The sequence below is a fragment of the Typopeltis vanoorti genome, chromosome 2, assembly GCF_054136105.1.
Source record: "Typopeltis vanoorti isolate ZY-2024b chromosome 2, IOZ_Tvanoo_1.0, whole genome shotgun sequence".
NCBI lineage: Eukaryota > Metazoa > Arthropoda > Arachnida > Uropygi > Thelyphonidae > Typopeltis > Typopeltis vanoorti.
Window position 1 is genome coordinate 124,886,482 of NC_143550.1, and position 26,074 is coordinate 124,912,555.

General features: G+C 35.0%; 1 protein-coding gene across 2 annotated transcripts in view; it reads left to right on the forward strand.

The window, feature by feature from the left end:
- Positions 1 to 26,074, forward strand: part of Gart (trifunctional purine biosynthetic protein adenosine-3 Gart) — a 270,858-nt gene that overhangs the window by 164,187 nt on the left and 80,597 nt on the right. For both annotated transcript variants that reach the window (XM_090408017.1, XM_090408026.1), the window contains exon 13: positions 18,130 to 18,328. In XM_090408017.1, coding sequence (XP_090264143.1) covers positions 18,130 to 18,328 — 199 coding nt within the window. The remainder of the gene's footprint in view (positions 1 to 18,129; positions 18,329 to 26,074) is intronic.

Consider the following 26,074-nt stretch of genomic DNA (forward strand, 5'->3'; position numbering starts at 1 on the left):
GTCATCCCTGTAACTACCTCTCAACAGTTTAAAAGTCTCGATCATATCACCTCTCCTTCTTCTATCTACCAAACTCTGCCGTCCACATTCCCTCAACCGATCCTCATAACTAACATTGTACAGTCCTGAAACCATCTTTGTTATCTGCCTCTGTACCTTTTCCACAGTTAATTTATTCTCTTCAAATCCTGGGGACCAAATTTGAGAACAATAATCTAAGTATGGTCTGATCAGGGTCTTATACAATGGAATGATAACTCTTTTATCTCTGCAGGTCAGTGTCCTTCTCAGTATTGAAACCATCCTCTGGGTTACCTTCAGCACCTTTGCAATATGCTCCCTGAATTTCAGTTTTCTATCAATCATCATCCCCAGATCTCTTGTCTCCCCCTACTTCCTCCAGTACAGCTCCTCCAATCAAGTATGCAGCCTCCCATCGATGTATCCCAAACTTCAATATTTTACATTTTGCTGCATTAAGCCGACACCTCCACTCATTTGCCCATCTGTCTAGTTTATTCAAATGAAAGATAGAATACTTTAATAGAATACTTTCACAACCCATTTTATCTATAAATTTCTTATGATAAGGCTAGATTAATTATAAAATAAGTAGTAGAATAAGTAAAGTTGGTATTGTTGTTGAGCCATTTGAATAAATTTATTTTGAACAATAGAGAAATGAACCTAAACACCAACCTTGTAATATACATTGTTCCAAAGTAGTTTTAAGTTATGAATACAAAAGTGATCAGAAGTAAAATTGTTGATGAAAGACTGGAGGCTATTGATATGAAAATTTGTAAGAAAAGATTGAAGTGAACATATGGAATCAATGGTAGAACCATGCTAAAAATGAAATGAATAGAAAGTAATCAACATTATCAGTATTGAAGCTTGTAATAGTAGAACCAATCTAAAGAGAATAGTAGATGAAAGATTAGCAGAATATGATTGAAATAAAAATAGCAGGGGAAGATCCAAAGACTGAGATATAGATGAATTGATTTAGGAGTACTTTTAAAAACAGAATAGTAATGGATGATCTAATCCAAAACATAAAATCATAGATTAAAAATTTGCATTGAATTGTCGTAACATTTTGCACTCTCCTTGAGAGTACACACTCAGAAAATAATGACAACGATAATCTTCATCTTTGAAATTTCTTTCTAGCATCTCATCATGGGAAGATAGTTAATATATTAACTACCATTATTATTGCACTTTATACTATACTTCAAACATTTGCTGTTTTAAACTACATAACGAATATTTAAAAAAAAAGAAAATGTTCAATAATGGTTAATGAACAAATGAGTGTTAAATTTGGAGATGTGGGAAATGTAATGATACAGAATTCAAACAGGACGTGATTTCTGGGACTGAAGGTCATTAACCTCCATTTGGATACATTATACTCTGTTGGTTGCTCATAATCCATAGTGGTTAAAGTGTGCTCAGAACTGTACTAAACAGGTGAAAGTACCTGCTGATTGAACTGTCAAGGAACATGGTAAATGCTCTTGATGAATGAAGAGTGAAGAGTAATAAACTTGCACAGGATAATCGAGAGGTGATATTATTTTCTACAGTTGACATTGTAGTATACATAGAAAGCATAGAAAAAATATCCCAGATGATGACGACAGACAACACTGAAGATCATTGTCAAAAGTGGCTTCTCTGATGCTTGCAGCATACCAGTTGAGAAGTGGAAAAACTATATTGATCCAGTAAGTTGCAGTTCCTCTTACATCACACAAATGGATGGCTACATGTATGGCACAAAGAGCAAGTTGACCCTTGTATATAGTTTCTACAGTCCTGGTTTGGTTTGGGTTTTGCTAGTCAGAATTAGGATCTCCCTCTTGCACATTGACCAACATGTGATGCTAGTAAGTCACACCAGTTATAAGCTGGTCAGTACACTTAACAGTGCATTATTGTCTTGCAGGATGATAATGCACCATGCCATCAAGCCTTATCTCAAAGAAATTGGTGTGAGGAATACATGGAGGAAATCATCAATTTGAATAATAAGTAAATTCCCAGCTCTCAACTTAATTAAGCATCTCTGGAATGATCTAGAATATGGTGTGAGACACACAGACCCTGTACTCTCCTCCATTCAGTGACTGTGGCTGCCAATCCACACAAACATGATTAGACATGTAATAGAATTCATGTATGTTAGTTCCAGGCCATTATATATATATATATATATATACAGGGTGTTCGGGATAAATTTGACATATTTATAATTAATTATATTTTTCCGTAAGTTACATGTATTAACACACACTTCTCTTCATTTAAAAGTTTGGACCCTTCTTCATTCATATACAAGATGTCAGAAAGGATGGATAGCTGGAACCCACCTGAATCATGGAAGAGAATAACTTGTATCATGATGATTCGTGCCCGCCATCAAAATAAGGATATTACGACTGCTGCCCAATGCTCCCTGAATACAGTAAAAACAATCAGGCATGAACTAGAGACTTGCAATGGTGACTACGAGGATGTAGCAAGAAGAAAGATCCCTAGCAGACGATCTGATTGCGTTCGTACAGCAGAATTCCTCGCAAATCTGCAGGAACAGGTGTTGAAGAACCCTGGCATTGGAATTCGGGCTTTGTTCGTGGAGTTGCTAACTGTAGTCAAGCCCTGGATAACAAGGGTAGCCAATGGTAGGCCGTATGTATGGCAGCAGGATTCGGCCCCTTGCCACACCTCTGGGAAAAGTCAAAAATGGTTGTCTGAAAATTTCTACGACTTCACCAGTCCAAATGTTTGGCCTCCAAACTCCCCAGACCTTAACCCCATGGATTATTTTGTATGGGGCGCAGTTGAAAAAGACACCAATCGCACTTCCAGTAATACAAAAGCCCAGTTAATGGATAAAATTAAAACAGTTTTTGCGGCCCTTCCCAGGGAGACTGTAGCATCAGCTTGTTCGAGGTTCCGAAGCAGAATTGAAGCTGTGATCGATGCTAATGGTGGTTATTTTGAGTAAATCTTGTTGATAGTATTGTAATTAACTCTGCCTGTAATGTTTTTTTGTCAATTCATTAAATTTAATAGATACAAAGAAGATTTTCTTTTTCCTTACGAAACTGTCAAATTTATCCCGAACACCCTGTATATATATTTTTTATTTTTTTTTATGAAGAATTGAATGACTAGAACCGAGGTTTAAGTAAAAAGGTTTTGATATAAAAACACGACTAGTTGCGGCCTGTAACAGCCTTCATCAGGTGACATTATAAAAGAAAGAAAAAAGAAAAAACACTAAACACTGAAGGTTAAAAGACTATGAACAACATAGAGAGTCTCTATACATAATTAGCATGAAAACGTTGTAGTTGTATTTAAAGCTGTTCTTTCGTTTGTTGCATTGTTGGGAGAGTGCATGCTTGCAGCATCATGTGAACGTCAGTACATATGGGAGGTTGTAGCTCAAGTTATTATTTAGATGCAAGCATGCACTCTCCCAACAATGCAACAAACAAAAGAACAGCTTTAAATACAACTACAATGTTTTCATGCTAATTATGTATAGAGACTCTCTATGTTGTTCATAGTCTTTTAACCTTCAGTGTTTAGTGTTTTTTCTTTTTTCTTTCTGTTATAGTGTCATCTGTTACAGGCTGAAACTAGTCGTGTTTTTATGTTAAAACCTTTTTACCTACTTTTTTTTTTTTTTTATAAAAAAATATGTATGTTAACCAAGTTAATGATCAGTCTTTTATTTATATATATATATATATATATATACACACACATACACACACACACACACACACAGGTAACCCTCGTATAACGCGGGTGTTAGGTTCCATAGAAATGCTGCATTATGTGAGACTCAGATTACATAGAAAAAGTAGGGTTAGGTTCCGAAATCGTTTTTTTTTTAATTATATAAACAACAGTGACATACCCAACAAAAATATATTTTTATATAATTCTTGTAATTCATTTAAATTAAGAAAACATATAAACTATGAAACAAATTTTATAGTATAAACCAGTGGCGCACTCAGGATTTAATCTTGGGGGGGGATCGAGTTGAGTATACGATTTGAGAATACACACTACGTATTGTATATGAGCTATGACTGAGCATCTGCAGCAATCGCCAATACATGATACCCGTGATCTCCTGTGGCCCGACTCGGGCAAACGAAGTAGCTCCCGAGCACTACTTCGTTCACAGAGCCCAGGATTCTCGAGCGCTATAAGGTATTCCCACCTTATGTGACCGCTAATTCATAAGGAACATATAACAAACATAGAAATAGAAGACACGACCCAACATAAATATAAAGAAGAATTTTAATTAGGAAAAGATTTTTGGAAATTTTTCTTTTGGGGGGGGAGGTGTCAAGGCCCCTTGACCCCCTCCCTGGGTGCGCCAATGGTATAAACTTATAAAATTACAAATTGTATGTAAACTTCATTGCACATAATAAAGTGCATATTTTAATCGTCATCACTATCTTCAAAACGAACATTTCTTAGATGTTCTTTATTTACGAGTGGCTGGAAGTCGTCATCACTTGAAATCTCTGGGACATCATTTGTATAATTCTCTTTGCATACTTCAGCTGGTTTAGTTATCAAGAAGTCGGTAATAAGACCTTGCTTACCACTATGCTGCAATTTTTTAATAAGTTCATAATATGGAGCTAAACAAATATCCAATTGTCTCGTGAATTTTCCGGAGCCCATTATTTTAGGGATCATTATCCGTAAAATAGCTTCCTAACTTTCTTGCCAAGTCCAATCCTTCTGCTAATTTCTTTAAACTGAATTTTTTAACGGATTCATCACAATCAGAATCTTCGACAGAACTTTCCCTGCCATTTGGTTCGATGTCATCTATTAATTGTACTAGTTCCTTCTAATTTAAATTCATTTCCTCATCAATTAATTCACTAATTTCGTTTTCCACCATATCGCAAAAGCCCTCTAAGCGGTCATTACTATAGAAATAATTTTTTTACATAAAAAAAAAGCATTACATATTGTATGTAACTCACCAGGAAATAAAGTGCTCAGCTTGAGATGAACACACTTATGATTTTTAATGCGCTTTCCTGGCAGAAAACGAAGACAACTTTCAACAATAATTAACACTTTACATGGTAAACAATTGATGTGTATGCATACTAAAGAGTATTTCCCATAAAATTCACAACTTATAACTGCATGTGTGATACGAGCAGACACAAAATTAACGAAGATAAAATTTGATTTTTAAGTTGCGCGGTGAAAAACACATGAAAAGATAAAGGGTTACTACAGTTTGTAGACCACGTTATATTGAAACTGCGTTGTATAAATACTGTGTTGAACAAGGGTTGTTGCTATAATTTGTAGACCGCGTTATAGCAAAATCGCGTTGTATAAGTGCCACGTTATATGAGGGTTACCTGTATATATATATATGCAAACGGTAAACCCAATACAATATTAGATAGTTAGTCATAATTTAATAGATGTTATTATATGTTATCTTTTATGAATTGCATTCATTTATGAAGCAATACTTCGAAGGAAATGGAAGAATAAAAACTATACTTCTTTCTTTTTAATGCTCAGTCAACATTTATTTTTATTTTTCCTTTTTTCCTTCTTTTTCTGTTTTCTTCAAAGGGAAACAATGAAGAAATTTTCCCTTTGAAGAAATTTTGAAGAAATTTTACATTTTGAGCAATGGTAAGAAGACTTTCTGTGAGTATTTATCTGGCAAATACAACAGGAAAACTCTCGTAATATGCTGTTGTGTGACATAAGTCTGTTGCATATTTAGGCTGTTTTACACTCATAATACAATTTGGCAGCTTCATTCTAAGGAATTCCACCTTGCAAGAACAGCATACATGAGTTACTGTTTAAATAACCCTTTATTACTATGGAGGTCACTGAAGAGCACATGAGGCACATCATGGTTTATGAGTTCAAAAAAGGGCAACAGTGCTGTTAACACCCTAAAAAAATGTGCCAAAAGGTGTAGAACGATAATGTTTTGAATGTGCGAAAGTGCCAGCTATGGTTCTAAACATTTCGACAAGAGGACTTTAGCTTGAAAGACTCTCCTTGCTCTGCGCACCCTGTCTCTCTCGATAATGATGTGCTGGAAGCTGCTATTGCAAGAAATGCCAATGTAATTGTTGAAGATTTAGCAAAAGATCTTAATTCATCGTAATCGGCCATCCATTGCCAATTGCAAGAACTTGGAATAGTGTCTAAGTTTGGTAAGTGGGTTCCTTAAGAAATGTGACCTGTGATATCCCAACAAGTGATCAGCATTCATATCAACTGTGAACAGCAAGTTGGAAGGTACCAGCTCATCATCGCCAGATCTCACCTAATCACAGCATGAAAAAAGGTGGCAATTAAGAAAAGAACTGGAAGAGAAACATCAAAGTGGAGAAGAAACATGGACAGTCAATTACAAAGAAGGGATACTAATCAGGAAATTAAACTCTGTAAACAACCAATGTGAAAACCTGATTCTAAACACTGCATAGGAAACATGATGTCAATGATGACAATGTGTTCAAAAACTAATTTCATAGACCCTTCCAGATCCATTTCACAAATATATGCGACTTCTATTCTAACCTTAATGATGTTCACTTCCACCTTCTGAAAAACCTCACCTACTCTTCCTGACAGAAACTCAAATCTCAACCTCCTCAAACACTACCCATCTCTGCTTTCCCAACTATACACTGTTTAACTCCTTTCACCTCAGAAGTGGGATCCTCTGCTTATGTTCGCTCTGATATACCATGCCAGAGAGTATTCAACCTGGAATCATCCAATTTTGACTTACTTTGGCTAAAAATCACCCTGTCACATTCTACCAAATTCATATGCTGTCTCTATTGCTCTCCTAATGTCAACAACCACCCTGACTGAACTTTTCAATCACCTTTCCTTCAATGTTGATTTTCTCCAATCCAGCTAGTCATCTTTCTTGGGGACTCCACTGTCCACAACACTAGCTGGCTGCCTGCTTCCAACTGCACAGATCAAGCAGGTAGAGCTGAGACTTTTGCAATCACAAATGATCTTACACAAATTGTCCACATGCCCGCCAGAATACCAGACCATCCTAACCACTTCCTAAACACTTTGCACCTCTTCCTCACCAGTGACTCTTCTAAGTACACTGCGAATGTTGTCTGCCCTCTGGGCAACTCAAATCACAATGTGGTGCTGCTCTCTTCCTCCATGGAGCAACACATATACAAACACTTACATCGACACATTGTATGGCATTACCATAAAGTCAAGGGGGTGATGATCTATGCAATTTCTACTCCTCATTTCCTTGGTCAGATTACTGTTTCTTTTGGCACAAATCTGTGTGCCAAAAGAATCACCAAAATAATACTCATCAACGTGGAAATATTTATTCCCTGCTCTACTCTAAATTCTTGTCTCCTATCTAAGCCTTGGTTCTCCCAAAAGTGTGCAAAGGCTGTACAAAAGAAGTCAGGCATACTACAACTGGCTTGCATCCAAAACTCCATTATCCTGTACAGCCTACACCAGAGCCTGAAATAGCTACAAGAAAATTATCACTACATTGAAAACTGATTTTGAAAAAGCTAAAACAAGATGCCTTCTTGGCTCTAGCTAAAGCTATTGGCTGTAACTTCTGCCCAACACTACTCTCACCGCTGTTACACCCAGATGGAACTATTGCATCATCCCCCCCCCATAGAAAAAGCCAACCTCCTGGCTTCCTACTTCTCCTCTAACTCTTGCAGAGCTGACCATGATAAATGTCCCCTAATCATGCCATACACTCAACAGTCAATGCTGCATTTGATCTTTTGCCAGAAAGAGATCAGAAATATTTTGCTCAAATTAGATTCCAAAAACTCTCCTGTCTCTGATGGTCTTCCTCCAATTGTTCTAAAAGTCTGTTCTCCAGAGTTGACTCCCACTCTATGCTGCCTATTTACACTTTCTTATTCCTGTTATCTATCCTGTAGCCTGAAAACCAGCCCACATATACAGCCTATTCCCAAAAGGGGTAACAAATCCTTACCTTCAAATTACTGTCCATCTCTCACCTCAGTTCTTGCTAAAGTAATGGAAAGATCCATCACTACCTTGAAGACTCTCATCCAATATATGGCTGACAGTATGGATTTCATCACTGTAGATCAATAGGGGATCTACTAACCTATGTCACCCATCTCTGGACAAACACATTGGAAAGGTTTGGCAAATCTCAAGTGGTTGCTCTTAATATCTAAAGCTATTGACTAAGTTTGGCACAAAGGCCTATTAAGAAACTCCCATGATTTGGTCTTCCCCCACCCCCCCACCCCCGACTTCTGCAATTGGATAGCCAGCTTTCTGGTCAGATGCACTTCAAGTGGTAGTGGATGGGCCCTTATCTTTTTATCTATACAACTAATGCTGGAGTCCCACAAGGCTCTGCTCTCTCACCCACTCTCTTCCTTCTACATAAACGATCTACTTCAGCTGACTTCCTGCCAATCTGGTACACAGTTTTGCTGATGTAATGGAAACAACCATCAATGGTCAATTCCTACACTATCTTGAAGACTCTTAATCTACAGTATGGATTTTGTCACTGTAGATCAACAGGGGATCTACTAACCTACGTCATCCAACTCTGGACAAATACCTTGGAAATGTTTGGCAAATCTCAAGTGGTTGTTCTTGATATCTTCAATGTTATTAACTGAGTTTGGCACAAAGGCCTAATAAGAAACTCTCATCATTTGGTGTGCCCCCCCCCCCAGTTTTTGTAATTGGATAGCCAGCTTTCTGGCTGGATGCACTTCTCCTTTTCATTTGACAATCCCTGGAAAGCACCACAGCCTCCAGAAACCTAACCTCTACTACTTTAAATTCTGATCTTCAAAGCAGTCATTGATGATAAGTTTTAAAAGAGGTATGCCATGAGTAGACACATCGATGCAAAATTAATAACGGAAAAAACTCGCGTACAAAGATTATTTAATAGTATAATTTTTTTTGTGTGTCACAGGCATCTTCAATACATATTAAGCTCAAATTAAACAATAACTGACAATTCCAAAAAGCGCCACCTAAGTAGCTGGTGTAAGATAACTAAAAAGGTTAATAAATTTCCTTAAAAAAAAATAAATAAATAAAAAGTCAATACAATAGAAAGTTAGGAAAGATTAGCTGATTTGTAAAGTACTATCTCCCATAAAGGGGATAGACGTAAGCCGTCGGATCTGTTTAAGTTAGGAGAATGAAGTAGAGTTTTACATGTTTCTTTATAAAAGTGTTCCATGAGGAACTGACTTTTGTGAAGAACTCTTGTCTTTCTGAAATGAACTGTATGTCTAGTGAAGATGGCATGTTCTGCAAGTCCAGACTTTTCAGGTTTAAAGTATTCAATATAAGATTGGTGTTCTTCTAGCAGAATAGAGGCAGATCTTTCCGTTTGTCCGAAATAAGATAATCCACAAGAGCACGGAATCTGGTAGACACCTAGATGATTAAGATGTGGAAGCTTGTCCTTAGGAGAAGTGAGAAAGGTGGAGATTTTTTCTAAACGGTCGAAAGGCAATAAAAATATTCAGTGGTTTTAAAACTTTTGCTATACGTTCACTGATGCCTTGTACATAATTGATAGGAATGCGCATTATTTCTTCTGTGTTTGAAGAGGAAAATATATTAAAACTACTCAAAGAAACATGTGAAACTCTACTTCATTCTCCTAACTTAAACAGATCTGATGGCTTACGTCTATCCCCGTTATGGGACATAGTACTTTACAAATCAGCTAATCTTTCCTAACTTTTTATTGTATTGATTTTTTTAAAAAATTTTTTAAATTTTTTATTTTTAGGAAATTTATTGACCTTTTTAGTTATCTTACACCAGCTACTTAGGTGGCACTTTTTGGAATTGTCAGTTATTGTTTAATTTGAGCTTAATATGTACTGAAGATGGCTGTGACACACAGCCGAAAATTCTACTATTAAATAATCTTTGTACGTGAATTTTTTCCGTTATTAATTTTGTATCGATATGTCTACTCATGGTATACTTCTTTTAAAACTTATTGCTAGACTTCACGGAGAGTCTATTTCCAAACAATCTGCTGGATATGGTAAAGTATTGGTAAAGGAGGCCAAATGCATTAACAGATTAATATTCCTTAAATGATGTAAGATGGCCCAGGTTATTCCAACCTGTTGTAAAATAAAAGAAGTTCTTAGGTCCCCAAAAGCTCATAGGATCTACTTAAAAGCTAGTAAGCCTCTTTTAAATAATCAGCTACATGAAGCTAAAAAATCTCTTGCCCTCTTAAATAGAGAAATTATGGACATAAAAAACGCTCTAGAATCTGTTTTAACAGTTGAAACTTTTAATACTATAATGCGCATATCTTCGAGTTCTTACCTAAAGGTCTTTAATGATTCTTGTAACAAGCTAAAATGCAAATTTGAATCACTGGTCAGCCTACTTAGATCCAGTAATAATACTATTGATATAGATAAAGTAGTTATAAATGTTTCTGGACGTCCACTAACAGACTGTGAATGTTTTGTTTTATCAAAAGGACATGATTTCGCCGTTAGCCGAATAAGGTGCCACTTATGGATTTTTTTTCATAACATAGACAGGGGTATTCGATCCTTATCCCAAAAAATAGCCAACAGATTATGTTTTGAATGTGCAAAAATTCTTTTTAATGCCAAGCCTCCTCGTCCTAATCTTTCTTACTCTTAGTTTAAAGCATTGAAATCACTGAAGAATAACAATAATTTAATTATTGCGAAAGCTGATAAGGGGAAGGCTGTTGTGATCCAAGATAGGAAGGAATATGAGAGAAAAATGTCTCTTTTACTTCGCGACTGTTCAACTTATAGGGCTCTTACATTGGATCCTACCCAGAGTCAATTGAAGAGACTTAATTCTCTTATAGATAATGTATCTATATGGAATGAAGATCAAAAGAAAAAACTTAAAACCTTCTTCGGTCGTCCACCAAGATTGTATGGTCTTCCAAAAGTTCATAAACCAGGCATTCCGTTAAGACCAGTCGTAGATTGTATAGGTTGCCCCACTTACAAAATCTCAAAATTTTTATCAAATTTACTCTCCTCTTCAACTAGAAGAACTGATACTTATATAAAAAATACTTTGGATTTCAAAAATAAAATTTCAGATCTTCATTTGGACGTTTCTGATATCATGATCAGTTTAAATGTTGTTTCTTTATTTACAAATGTGCCTCTTTCTGAAAGCATTGAATTACTACAACAGCAATTTCCTTCAGACATTGTAAATGTATTTGATTTTGTAATACATTCTGGTTATTTTTCCTTTAAAAATAAGTTTTATCAACAAATTGAAGGAACAGCAATGGGCAACCTCTTTCTCCTGCTGTCTCCAATGTCTTTATGGAACATTTTGAACAACATATCTTTGACAACATTTCTCCCAGACCTATTCATTGGTTCAGATATGTCGATGACGTTTTTGCTGTATGGAATGGCTCTTCAGATGAACTGCAACAATTTCTCATTAAGTTAAACATACTTCATCCTAGGATCAAGTTTACCCTAGAAGTAGGATCAAATAAGCAGTTAGCCTTTTTAGATCTTCTAATTCTTCACCAACCAGATGGTAACCTACATTTCTCAGCTTGTAGAAAGAAGACTCGTACAGGCCATTATATCCATGCGGAATCTCATCACCATCCCAGTCAAAAGGCAGGAACTATTAAAATGCTGGTTCATTGGGCCCACTCCTTTTGTTCTTCAGACGATCTTTTACAGAAAGAACTACAATATATAACTTCTTCCTTTCTATCTAATGGTTATAAGGATTGCTTCATTAAAAGAACTTTGAGTAGGTTTAATATGTCGTCCTCTTCAAACACAGAAGAAATAACACGCATTCCTATCCTTATGTACAAGGAATCAGTGAACATATAGCAAAGGTTTTAAAGCCACTGAATATTTTTGTTGCCTTTCGACCATTTAGAAAAATCTCCACCTTTCTCACTTCTCCTAAGGACAAGCTTCCACATCTTAATCATCCAGGTGTCTACCAGATTCCGTGCTCTTGTGGATTATCTTATTTCGGACAAACGGGAAGATCTGCCTCTATTCTGCTAGAACACCAATCTTATATTGAATACTCTAAACCTGAAAAGTCTGGACTTGCAGAACATGCCATCTTCACTAGACATAGAGTTTATTGGAGAAAGACAAGAGTTCTTCACAAAAGTCAGTTTCTCATGGAACGCCTTTATAAAGAAACGTGTGAAACTCTACTTCATTCTCCTAACTTAAACAGATCCGACGGCTTACGTCTAGGAAATTTATTGACCTTTTTAGTTATCTTACACCAGCTACTTAGGTGGCACTTTTTGGAATTGTCAGTTATTGTTTAATTTGAGCTTAATATGTACTGAAGATGCCTGTGACACACAGGTGAAAATTATACTATTAAATAATCTTTGTACGTGAGTTTTTTCTGTTATTAATTTTGTATAGTTATTGATAGTGTTTGGATAACATTATCAACTTCAATGCCAGCAAAACACAGCTGTGCATTATTTCCCAGAAAAAGAACCCTGTTCTTCCAATCTTACCCTCAACAATACTCAAATCTCCATTCAAGATGAAATTTGCCTTCTCAGAATAACACTAACCTCTAATCTCTCTTTCTCAGCACATACGTATCACAACTACTGTCTCCCCTGCATCCAAGAAATTAGGCTTTCTCTTTTGCTCGAAGTGTTACTGTAACTCTGAACAGCTTTTAGCCTGATGCAAATCGCAAATCTGTCTCCCCATTGAATACTACTCTCGTATCTAGGGGTGGTACTCCTAAGAGCACCATGAAAATACTGGATTCTATATAGCAAAGAGTAGTTAGATTGATTGATGATCTCTCTCTCTCTCTCTCTCACAAATACACTCTAATCACTTTCTCACAGGCATTCAGTTTCTGCAGTGTGCAATTTCTACAAATAATTCTATGGCTGCTGTTCATCAGTCGGCATCAATAATTCTCCCACTCTTGCAAATCTGTCTAAATATGTGCATCAGCAGCTAACCAGCACTCTCTCACAGTTCAACTCCAAACCCATAGAACCAATTTCTGTGGGTTCTTCCATTTATCCATTCCCTTTATCCCTGCCATTTGGAACAGTTTTCCACCACATGTGTTTCCCAAGGAATATAACCCACAGCTTTTCAAATCAAATGTGAATAAGTTCCTTATTTCCCATCCATGGTACTAATATACTATAGTTTGACCAACCTCTCGTGAATGGGCTTCATAAAAAAAATTATAAAAATGAAAAAAAAGTTGCATGTCAGAAAGTTAAATTCATTATCAGTGAACTTAAGTGCATAATCAAATTACTGAAGCATAGAACCAAAAAAGGTGGCATACATAAGATACTGAAATGGTGGATATTATGGATCTCTTATTTTATAGCCAAATGGTGAAAGGAAAACTTAAATTTTTCAAATTTACAAGAGAGAGCTTAGAAAATATTACCTTTGACATTGGTATGCACAAGTTAAAAGACACAAGTTCTGCCATAAATTAGAACAAGCCTGTAAATTAGAACAGTTTTCTGAATAGGTATCCATAATCATCATCATCAGCAGCAGCAGCCATTGTCAATCCACTGCTGGATGAAGGCCTTTCCAAAATTACTCCAAAGCTGTCTGTCCAGTTCTCCTTTCCCATGTCACTCCTGCAAATCTGATGATATAACCAATACACTGATTTAGGTTGGCATCATGGTCATTTTTTCTCTCATGGAATTCAATCCAGTACTGCTTTTGTCCATCATTGATCTTGTCTTTGAGCAGTATGCCTAGCCCATTGCCAATTCAGATGTTTCACTCTTCCTTTGATGTCAGAGACTTTAGTTTGGTTTCTTATCTGCATATTTCTTTTGTGATCTAGTCTTGTGATACCAAGCATATTTCTTTCCTTACTAAATTGTGTTGTTCTTAATTTTTGAATTTCTTGAATCCATAATAATAGATATCCATTGCCACTGAAGATCTAAAATCACATGTTATAGAGCTGAGTAGATGTTCATAGATGTTCTCAAATTTTTTAGAACATCTACTGAAATCAAGGCGAGTGGAGATTTGAGCATTTGACTGTTTATTATAATTACTGCTTCTGAAACCACTCGGTCATGCCCTGATTCCCTTTACCCAGCTTTAATACAAATTCTGTATCTTTAATATGATGTCAATATTAATAAAGTGACAGCAATAGGAGTTGATGACATATTACCACACGTCTCAAGGGAATGTTCCAGGGAGTTGACAGTAGCATTGGCATGCTTGTTTTATAAGAGTCTTACAACAGCACAGGTTAAAAAAAAAAAAAAAACACCTAAATCAACTAAAGTGACAGCAATCTCATAATTATCCAATCATGTTAGAATAATGTATTGATCACCTAATTGAGGACATCATCAAATTCCTTATACTCTCAATATGTGTGTGTGGGGGGGGGGGGAGAAGGAATAGGATATTTTTACACGACATGAAAAAAGTTACATCATTGCTGAATTATTAACAAATTTCCTCTAAATTAATCTGTTATCTGTCAAAACTCCAATATTACCAGATCTTATATTTTGGTATTCTAAGTCACCTCTTACTTTATCAGTTCACTTAGATCTTGATCTTCTTCTGTGTCCTTTTCTTGCCTTCTGATTTTTCTATCCTTGAAGACAATCTCACCACTTTTCTATCCTTGAAGACAGTTCACCTCTAGAGGTGTTCAACTTTGAGTTATTATAAAACTTTCTTACACACTTGCTTTTCAATGTGATATTTAATTTTATGGCCTGTGTAGCTCAGTGGAAGTGATGCTTGCACCCTCTGCGCTAGGCCGCCTGAAGGTAGTTCAAGTCTAGTTGCCGACTGGAGGAACTTTTTCTAAGCCTATCTTCAGGCACCTGAATTAGTCAATCTCTGGCACAGGTGAACGGGTTTTTTCTACTGGAAACTCGGGTTTTTCATCCCATAAACTTAAGAAAATCTACCGTAGAACCCACATTATTCTAGACAGTATCATATCCTGTTAGGGTTAGGTACAAGAGATGGCAGCACTTGTTTGCCCATCTTTCATTGGTGCCACCTACGAGGGTGGTCTAAACGTTTTCGGCCTAATAATGAAAAAACGAATTTATAATTTCAAAATTATTTTTAAACATAATCTCCCCTAAGACTAATACATTTATTTTCCAGTGATGCTTCAGCACCATTATCCTTTCCTTGTAGAGGTTCTCAGTAAGATCTGCAAAATACCCCTCTACAACTGCAATCACCTCTTGATTCGAAGAAAAATGCTGACCAGCAGGAAGAGGTTTAGTTTTGGGAAGAGATAGAAGTCAGAGAGAGTCAAATCTGGGGAATAGGGTGGATGTTCCAACAATTCATAGTGCAGATCCCTTAATTTTTCCATTGCCAAAACACCTTTGTGGGCAGGTGCATTGTCCTGATGAAAAATGATTTTTTTCTTCTGCAAACTGGGTCTTTTCTCACGAATTTTTTTGTCTAGTCTGGTTAAAAGATCAGAATAATGTTCCACGGTATTGTTTTACCCTTTTCGAGATAATTAATAAACAAAATGCATTTAGCATCCCAAAACACTGATGCCATGACCTTTCCTGCTGATGGAACCGACTTTGTCTTCTTTGGCACTGAACAACCTGCTTCTGTCCACTCTTTTGACTGCTGTTTGGATTCTGGTATGTAATAGTGAATCCATAGTAATAAATCAATGCACAAAATCAGTTTTATTCTTGTTAAAACGCTCCAAGTACTGTTCAGATATTTTCACAGGAGTGCATTTTTGTTCTACTGTGAGCAAGCGTGGCACCCATCTTATGCAAAGCTTTTTCATTTGCAATTCTTCATGCAAAATATATCCTGCACATTCTTTTGAAATGCTTATAGTCTCAGCAATTTCATGCACTTTAACTTGCTATCCAATACCATATCTTGCACTCGATCAATGATTTCTGGTGTTGTTGCACTTTTTGAACGCCCTTCACGAGGTTCATCTTCAAGACTGGTATGGCCACGTTTAAACTCGGCAGCCCATTTCTTAATTGTCGAAAATGAAGGAGAAGAGGTCCCATAAATGTTTATGAACTTCGAATGAATTTCTTTTCTCGTTAAACCTTGTTTTGCAAAAAATTTTATAACCACACGATACTCAATTTTATCCATTTGACGGGATACAGACAACACTTTTGCTTCAAACAAACTGCTTGATAGAATGACTTGCAATTTCACATGGATGCTTATGACAGATCTACCAACTTAGAAAAAAAAAAATCTTGCCAGTGGCATTGCCTGCTGGTTATCTATGGTCGAGGCAGAGAATTTCTCAGACCACCCTCGTATAATTAGTAGTAAACATGGGTCAGCTATCTTTGATTGGCTACTGTTGTAGATGGAACTTCCCACTCAGTCTGTCCAAAAGCTAGATAGGGTTAAAAGCCTTCACCTATTCCCAATAAGGGAATAAAAGCCATTAGCTGATTTATTTGTTATATTTTATTTAAGTTTATTTTGCTGTGAACTAAATTTGATCACTTACTATTTCTGATTCTCTGTATATTGTGTTCTGAACCAGCATGAAGATATTCACTATTAATAATAACATAGTCAATGAGACTTTTCTTATTTCTTGCATTTTTCTCCATGTGAATTTGTGCATCTCTTTTTTTTTTGTTGGAACATGGGATTAGTAATAATTAGTCCATGTCCTGAACAGAATTCCAGCAGTTGCTTACCATTATTATTAGCTTTGCTCTTTTCTCCAAATTTTTCCAAAACATTTATTTATATCTGGTAATCATTTTCTACTCTGTCATTTAAATCTCCACAAGGACCAACTTTTTCTTTGTTTGTTGTATCAGCTGTCTTTTTCTAGTGCCTGGAATAGTTTCTTTACTTCTTCCTTACTAGAAACTTATGTGGGACTATAGGCACAAATAAGTCTCATTGTCCAGTTCCCCCCATCCTAATATTTGTCCATACCACTCTACTTGATATTGCCTGCCATTCAAGAAAATTATTTTTGTATTTAGTGTTTAGTACTATACCCCCCCCCCAACCTTATTTTCCCTTATCATTATTGCCTGAATATAATATCCTGTATATTTTGTTGCTCATTAAAATCTCTCCTGTTTTTGTCTTATTTGTTTTGATTCTCTGCAAGTTTCATCTTTTCCATTGATGCTTCTTATGTTTATGTTGTTAGTCTTGAGCTCTGCTGATGTTGAGTTGGAATTTGTTCCAGTAGCTGACTTTTTGTTGTTCGCACTGTTTCCCCAATGAAAACAATGGAGCCTTGTTTAACTGTTTAACATTCCAGCTGACATGAAGTTCTATCATGGTGTACCATCATGTTATTTTGATTTAAATCAATAACAATTCAGTTTGGTTGGCTAAATCCCAACCAAATCCCAAACTGCCAGCCTGTCCTCATTTGTTCAATATCCAGGTAGATACCTACTTGCAGGGTGCACCATGAGAAGGTAAGGATTAGATCAGAAGGCATGGTCTGTTCTCCATGTTCCTTAAAAGGCTATGTTGAGGGACAAGGCCAAATAACTTGGCCTTGTCCCACAAGCACCCCAAATGAAGATACAATTCAGTAAATATATGGATACATAGGTATACCGTGACTCAGATAATATGATGATCTATTCAAGGAGCTTTGAATTGAGGATTTGTTATTTAAAAGTTAAATAATCAAGAGATCACTCTATTTATTTGAATCTCCAATTCATAATATAGCAAACATCATTACAGTGAATTCACTCGCTACAACAAACTACTGATTGGTTCTATCCCATCTACCTTGGCATCAGTATTGTGCTAAAGGAAATTCACTGTAGCAAACCACTTCTTGGATTACTCTGAGTTTGCTGTAGTGAGAGTTAAGTCTTTTACTCTTTCAGAGTATTGAATTTTCTGTGGATGAGAAATTTCATTAATTGTAATATAGATTATTAATTTCTAATTGGGTTTTATATTACTTAGAGGTTACATACTCTGTATTATTAATATATTTTAGGTAGCCAAGATGTGTAACAAACATGATACTGTTGGAATTGACCTAGTTGCTATGTGTGTCAATGATATTTTGACACAAGGAGCAGAACCACTCTTTTTCTTAGATTATTTTGCAACTGGGAAATTAGATGTTAATGTTGCTGAACAGGTGATATCTGGCATATCAGAAGGATGCAGACAAGCAGGATGTGCCTTAATAGGCTATTTAAAAATAGGATTTTGTTTGTTCATTAAAATGTTTGTAAGTTATTGTCTTTTGCATGATTTTATTTTTCTGGTAAGTAATAAGTTTTGAAAGTATTAAATAACAATTTTAAAGGAACATGTCTCCTAGACATACTTTAAACACTTGTATAGCTAACATAGGTATAGAAAGCAGAATTTATTAAGAACTCCATGAAAACTGCTGAAATTTTGTGTCTGGGATTTTTAAGTGGCAAATGTGACTTTTGGTGTGAAGGCAACTATGAAGTTGTACTGCTGTTGAAAGTTTTTCACTTGGTTATATTATATAAATTAAAGATACCAAGCAATTATATTTTTGATTTAATCCTTTATTAAAGTATAAGCAAAAAAGTTTGCACGTGAAGTCACTTCACGACTGGGCTACTTGTATATATATATATATAGAGGCTAATGACTTTATATCATTGCCTTAATATCCCATAAATGCAATGCACATATCCTTACGGACATGTATAATGCTATGCATTATGGGAAGGGCCACTATCCAGACTGGTTTTGACCTTAATTGAATCTCAACTGTTATCGACGAATTTTGACCTTTATCGCAAAAGGTCAAAACCGATTTGGGAGGTGGCCCCTCCCATAATGCATAACATTATGCATGTCTGCAAGGATATGTGCATTGCATTATGGGATACTAGGGCAGCCGTTGTGAAGCCATTAGCCTCTATGTACAAGTAGCCCAGTCGTGAAATGATTTCACGTACAAACATTGTTTGCTTACACTTTGATAAAGGATTAAATCAAAATATAATTTCTTGGCATCTTTAATTTGAAGTTGTACTGCTTTAGTTAACAGTCTTATTAGTGATGCTTTTTTGTGTATGGTGAAGAAATAGCACTCTGTAGGCTGTGTGTTTTTGTATATGTGCTGAAACATCTGATGGCTTTTGTAAAATACTATCAATAACATTTTATAAAGATAAGTAATCAATGAAGTTTATCATTTTTTTTAATATAATGTGTTTTGAAAAACTAAGAATTTTATTTTCAAATTTTTAGGTTTTTCCAGCCAGTGAAGGCTTCCCACTCTTGATAGTTAGCCATTAGATTTACTATATCCTGATTGTATAACAAATTCGAAAATCTTTGCAATATCAGGAGGATAATCGTCATATAGTAAATTAACAGTGTCAGATAATGGAATGTTGGTAAAGAAGAAACAATGTCAAAGCTGACTAACAAATCCGACTCTTGTCTTTGAATATCCTTGATTTTTTCAAGAAAATGTGTGGAATTCTTAATGAATGATCTGGATTGTCCAGTGTGAGCAGTTAATAAACGTGACAGAAATTTAGCAATTCTATAGGTGGGAGAGTCAATACAGTTCACGATGGGTCTTATTGGATAACCTTCTTTATGAATTTTTGGGAGGCCATATAAACGAGAAGTTCTTCCAAAACGAGTGTGCAACTTGTCCACAGTATTTTGATCCCAGCTAACAACTTCATCAAGCAACTTATTTAATTGTTTGATTTGATTTTGAATTATATCTATTTCAAAAGCAGATAAAGGAAAAGTGGTAGTTGTAATGGATAAGGCTGACTATGAGAGAAAAATAGACTACCTTTTACAGGATACCTCCGCCTATCAAGAAATTAATTATAGCCCTACAAAAATGCAAATCAAACAATTAAATATTAAATAAGCTACTTGTTCATTGATGAAGTTGTTAGCTGGGATTAAAATACTGTGGACAAGTTGCGCACTCATTTTGAAAGAACTCCTTGTTTATATGGCCCCCCCAAAAAATTCATAAAGAAGGTTATCCAGTAAGACCCATCGCGAACTGTATTGACTCTCCCACCTATAGAATTGCTAAATTTCTGTCACATTTATTAACTGCTCACACTGGACAATCCAGATCATTCATCAAGAATTCCACACATTTTTTCGAAAAAATCAAGGATATTCAAATACAAGAGTCAGATTTGTTAGTCAGCTTTGACATTGCTTCTCTCTTTACCCAGCATTCCATTATCTGACACTGTTAATTTACTATATGATGATTATCCTCCTGATATTGCAAAGATTTTTTAATTTGTTATACAATCAGTATATTTCAGCAGGAAAAACAAGATCTATAGACAAGTTGAAGGTACTGCCATGGGTAGTACCTTCCCATGGCAGTACCTTCAACTATAAAAAATAGTTTGCCACCTTTGGCAAATTATTTTTTAAACCATATAGAAGATACCTTGTTTTTATCCATTCATCCCCAACCCTCTCATTGGTTTTGTTATGTTGATGATGTCGTTGCTATTTGGCCTCATTCTGAAAATGAACTTACCACTTTCCTACAGCAGATCAATAGCCTTTACCCACGCATTCAGTTCACCATGGAAAAAGAAAAGGCTGGTAGTTTACCATTCTTGGACATCCACCTAACACGCACAGCCTCCGGTAATTTATTATCCCATGCCTATCGAAACCCTACTTCACTGGCATTCATGAAAAGTCTGCTCATCACACCTCTCAAAAAATTGAAGAAATATTATCAAGTCCTTAATTAATAGAGCACATAAAGTGTGCTGTTCTCCCTCAAGCTTACAACAAGACCTTCTCACTATCAAAAAAGTTAATGGAATTTAATGCTTACAACCCTAATCAAATTCAGCAGATAATGGACTCCTATGTTCCAACACCTCAGTATTCTTCAACAGACCACAGGGTTCCAATCCCTTATGTTTCTGGCATCTCAAAACAGATTGGTAGAATTTTGAAGAAGTATCATATTTTCCAATCATATTATAATTCCCACATATTATTTTCCAATCAACAAAATTTCTCACCTGTTGCCATCTACAAAAGACAAACTGGCACCTCTATCATTAGCTGGCATTTACCGTGTGAATGTAATCTACTTTGGACAAACAGGCCGTTCTGTAGAAAAAATAATTAAAAAACATGAATATTATATCAAATACATGAAACCTCAAAAGTCTGGTCTGGCACAACATAGTATTGATTGACACTAAAAAACATAATATCCAGTAGGATAAAGCTTGTCTTCTCCATAGATGCAGGTTTAAATACGAATGCCTTTTTAAAGAAAGTTGTGAAGCTCTTTTACACTGGCCAAATCTGAATTGAAATGATTGTCTCTCTCTCTCTCTCTCTCTCTCTCTTTCCCCCCCCCCCCCAAAATTTTTTTTTTGGAGCTTCTTATCTTATGTAAACCATCAAAAATAGTTGTTTAATAATATTTTTAATAATATTATTTATTAATACTAATTTCTAGCATGTGGCAACAATTTTTAACTGGTTAAACCACTGACTGCTGTATGTACTTTGTAATCCAGTTCCTTTAATTGCTTGTTTCTACTCACTGATGATGTACTGTTATTTTCAGTATGAAATATCTGTACTTTCATTTCATTAAAGTTAATTACTGTGGTTATCGTGTAATTTATTATTTCTAATCATGCCATAGGCACCCTTAAATATTATTTACTTTCTATTTAATTTAATGTTGAATGAATTAAAATACCAATAATCAAAAGCAAATTCACAAAAAAAAAAATCCTAAAGGACAAAAAAATTACCTTTCTCTTGCAGCAGCATACACATTAACATGCAAACCTTTTTTTGCATTTTTTACTAATAAATAAATAACATAAGGAACAACCAACAAAAGGCAATATGGGTATGGAATTCCATTCATTGCGTGTAAATAAATGGAAATAACAGTGTGAGTGAGTGATTACTTTAACTAGAAGCGAGGGAATGATTTTAGTTGCACCCAGTTATCATGTCATATGATAGGCAACTTTCATTAGGTATTCCATTACTGAATGTACATCAAAGTAATTTATATTATATCATATGGCTGATAATAATGTCTGAGAATGCATTCCTTTTTTATATGTATCTTAAAGATAGTAGACATTAATCAAGTAATATATTATTTTTCTCTTTTCATCATTTTACTGAATATAATAATAATTTGGAAATCATCCCATGATAAGTGATTGTTTTGAGCTATGCTATCGTGTGATAAAAAATGATATTCTTTCATAACTTGCTTATTTGTTTATTTTTATTTTTTAAGTTTGTCTCAAGTATTTGTTTTATAATGGCATAATCACTTAATGCATTCATGCTGGGCTGCATCCCATGTTTTATTTCACACTATTCAACATAAGACACATCCTGGCATGAATATGATAAATTAAATGAATGAATGAATCACACTGATCAGTAAAATAATAACAATAAAAAACGAAATGGCAAAAAAAAAGTAACTTTTTTATTTTTCATAATTAGTGTTTTGTATCCCCTAGTGTAAAAATTTTTTATAATAATAAGATTTATTATTATATTTAATTAAATAAATGCATGTGAGTGTGAAAATAAGAGAAACAAATACATTAAGCTCCATAATTTTGATTAATTTCATATCATATTACAGGGTCAGTTGCATGTGGTGAGTAAATTTTGCCACTTGGAGAGCAGCTTCTGACTGGAAACAAATGAATATTTTTTATCATCATCATCATCATCAAATTCCTGCCATGCACCCTCAAGGGGTGTACAGGATATGATAGTACTACATGAAAAAAATTTTTCATGAATATTTTTTATTTAATAAAAAATAACTTTCTAAATAAAATATTTTTTAACTTTAAGAAAACACAAATGCACTACCATTAATCACTTTATGTGGCTCCTTGACTTATTGAGACATATCTTTAAAAAAATTCTTGGGGGGGGGGGGGGGGGATTGTCTCGGGGTGAGGACATTTTTTGCATGGTAGGTAGGATTTTACAAAATTTGTCAAGCCCTATCATATTATACAGATTGTTCAGTTGTTCAGCTCTGCTGAATTGTGTAGTAATTCAACAAAATTTGTTCACTAGGTTGTAATGGAATCTACTGTGTTTACCTTTGATTTGTAACATCCTTAGTTTTGTATATTTCTCCTGAAGAAGAATATTTACAGGGTACACAAACTTTTATTTTATTTTATTGTTTCCTGTGTTGCTAATGCCAGCAGTCCATTGACATAGAGGAACTATATCACCAGAATGGAAAACAGGCATAAAGAAAGAAAGAAAAAAAAAAAAATATATATATATATATATATATATAAACTTAAGTGGTCTGAAAGGTTCTTGGCCTCAACCATAAATGGCAACACTATTGGCAATTTTTTTTTTCTAGGTTGGCACATCTGTCATAAGCATTGATGTGAAACTGCAACTCATTCTATCAAGTAGTTTTTTTTATACAGCTGTCGGAAGCCAAAGTGTTGTCTATATCCCTTGAAATGGATAAAATTGAGTATCGTGCAGTTATAAAATTCTTTGCAAAAGAAGGTTTAACGGCAAAAGAAATTCATTCGAAGTTCATAAAAGTTAATGGGCCCTCTTCTCCTTCGTTTTTCACAATTAAGAAATGGGCTGCTGAGTTTAAACATGGCTGTACCAGCCTTGAAGATGATTCACGTGAAAGACGTCCAAAACGTATAACAACACCAGAAATCATTGATCAATGCACGATATGGTATTGGATGACCGGTGAGCCAAAGTGCGTGAAATTTCTGAGACTTTAGGCATTTCAAAAGAACATGTAGGATATATTTTGCATGAAGAATTGCAAATGAAAAAGCTTTGTGCAAGATATGTGCCATGAAGATCAAAAATGCACTTGCATGAAAATCTCTGAACAGTACTTGGAGCGTTTTAACAAGAATAAAACTGATTTTGTGTCAATTTATTACTATGGATGAGACTTGGATTCACCAATACACACCCGAATCCAAACAGCAGTCAAAACAGTGGACAGAACCTGATTGTTCAGCTCTAAAGAAGACAAGGTCACAGCTCTGGTGTTTTGGGATGCTAAAGACATTTTGTTTATTAATTATCTTGAAAAGGGTAAAACAATAGCCAGGGAATATTATTCCAATCTTTTAACCAGACTAGACGAAAAAATTTGTGAGAAAAGATTCGGTTTGCAGAAGAAAACAATCATCTTTCATCAGGATAATGCACCTGCCCGCAAAGGTGTTTGGGCAATGGGAAAATTAAGGAATCTGCATGAATTGTTGGAACATCCACTCTATTCCCCAGATTTGATTCCCTCTGACTTCTATCTCTTCCCAAAACTAAAACTCTTCCTTCTGGTCAGCGTTTTTCTTCGAATCAAGAGGTGATTGCAGCTAGAGAGATATTTTGCAGATCTTACCGAGAACCACTACAGTGACTGGATAATGGCACTGGAGCATCACTGGAATAAATGTATTAGTCTTAGGGAAAATTATACTGAAAAATAAAAATAATTTTTTGAAATTATAAATTCGTTTTTTCATTGTTAGGCCGAGAACATTTCAGACTACCCATGTGTGTGTGTGTGGTTTAAGTAAACCTGGACAATAAATTGACATGCAAGTTTAGAGAATATAGAGAAAAATGTAAGAAATGTATATATATATATATTTATATATATATATATACATACACATATATATATATATATATATATATATACATACACATATATATACATGGGTAGTCTGAATATATACATACATATCTATATATAATAAAATAAACTGGTTATTTTGGAAACCTTAACAACAGAGCAGGAAATTAAAATTGCAGATCTACAGAAATATGTTGGAAAATTTTGTAGAAAAGCAGAGGTAATCACCATATGTAACATGTACTTAAATTAGAAATTCATATCAGAAGAACAAACAAGAACTTAGAAAAGCGAATTGATTTTATTTTTAATTGTATGTGAATCCCATCCATGAAAGGGTGTAAACTTGTTTATTTGTAAGCATTATGCCCTTAGTCTATCCACTGTGGGCTGAAACCTTACTCTGAAAATCAGAGTACTTTTTTTGAAGCCAGTTTAGTCTATGAATAGGTAGAGTGGTGATTTAACACTGAAAGTGACATTCATCTACCATTGAAAACATTCACAAAACATCCATGTTACAGTGGGACTTATAGCATGTTATGTCAACCATGTGAGGTATGACTTGTAACAACAGCTTTGGTTTAAGTAAACCTGGACAATAAATTGACATGCAAGTTTAGAGAATATAGAGAAAAATGTAAGAAAGTTATGTTTAAGAGTAGCTAGATTAAAATCTTGAGTATATTTTGTAAAGAATATAGATGATAAAATATCATCTATGCAGGTGGAAAAATGTTTTGTAGGTACTAAAGAAGCTTAGAAATCGAGGAAAGAAAAATAATAGAAAAGGAATAGATGATGAAGTGACATAAATCCTGAAGATATAAATATTCCAGATATCCGAATTAGTAATATATCATCTTCTGCTTCTCTGTCTTAGCCAGTTTGGCTTTTTATAAATCTAATTACCACATGCAACATCATATGTAGTGGTCCTATGAACTACTCAAGTAACTGTGGAAATTTCAGGAGCGATTTGGTAATTTTCTCTGGACTAAAGGAGGTGCCAGAAAATCGATGTTGTACCTGTATTAATATAACAATCACTCGCAATACTAAGTTTATGACCTGTTCATGGTACGTCATAAACCTAGTATAGTTGGTAAATTGTGAGTAAAATCAGCAAGATTAGAAAGGTTGGAGTGTTTTTTTAATTTTTGCAGGAATCAAAAATATTTTCTTCTCTGGTTTCCACAAATTTTTTTGAGAAGCATTTCATCATGAAGAATTACAACTTGGATGGAAAGGTCTGACTGCAAAATAGTGATTA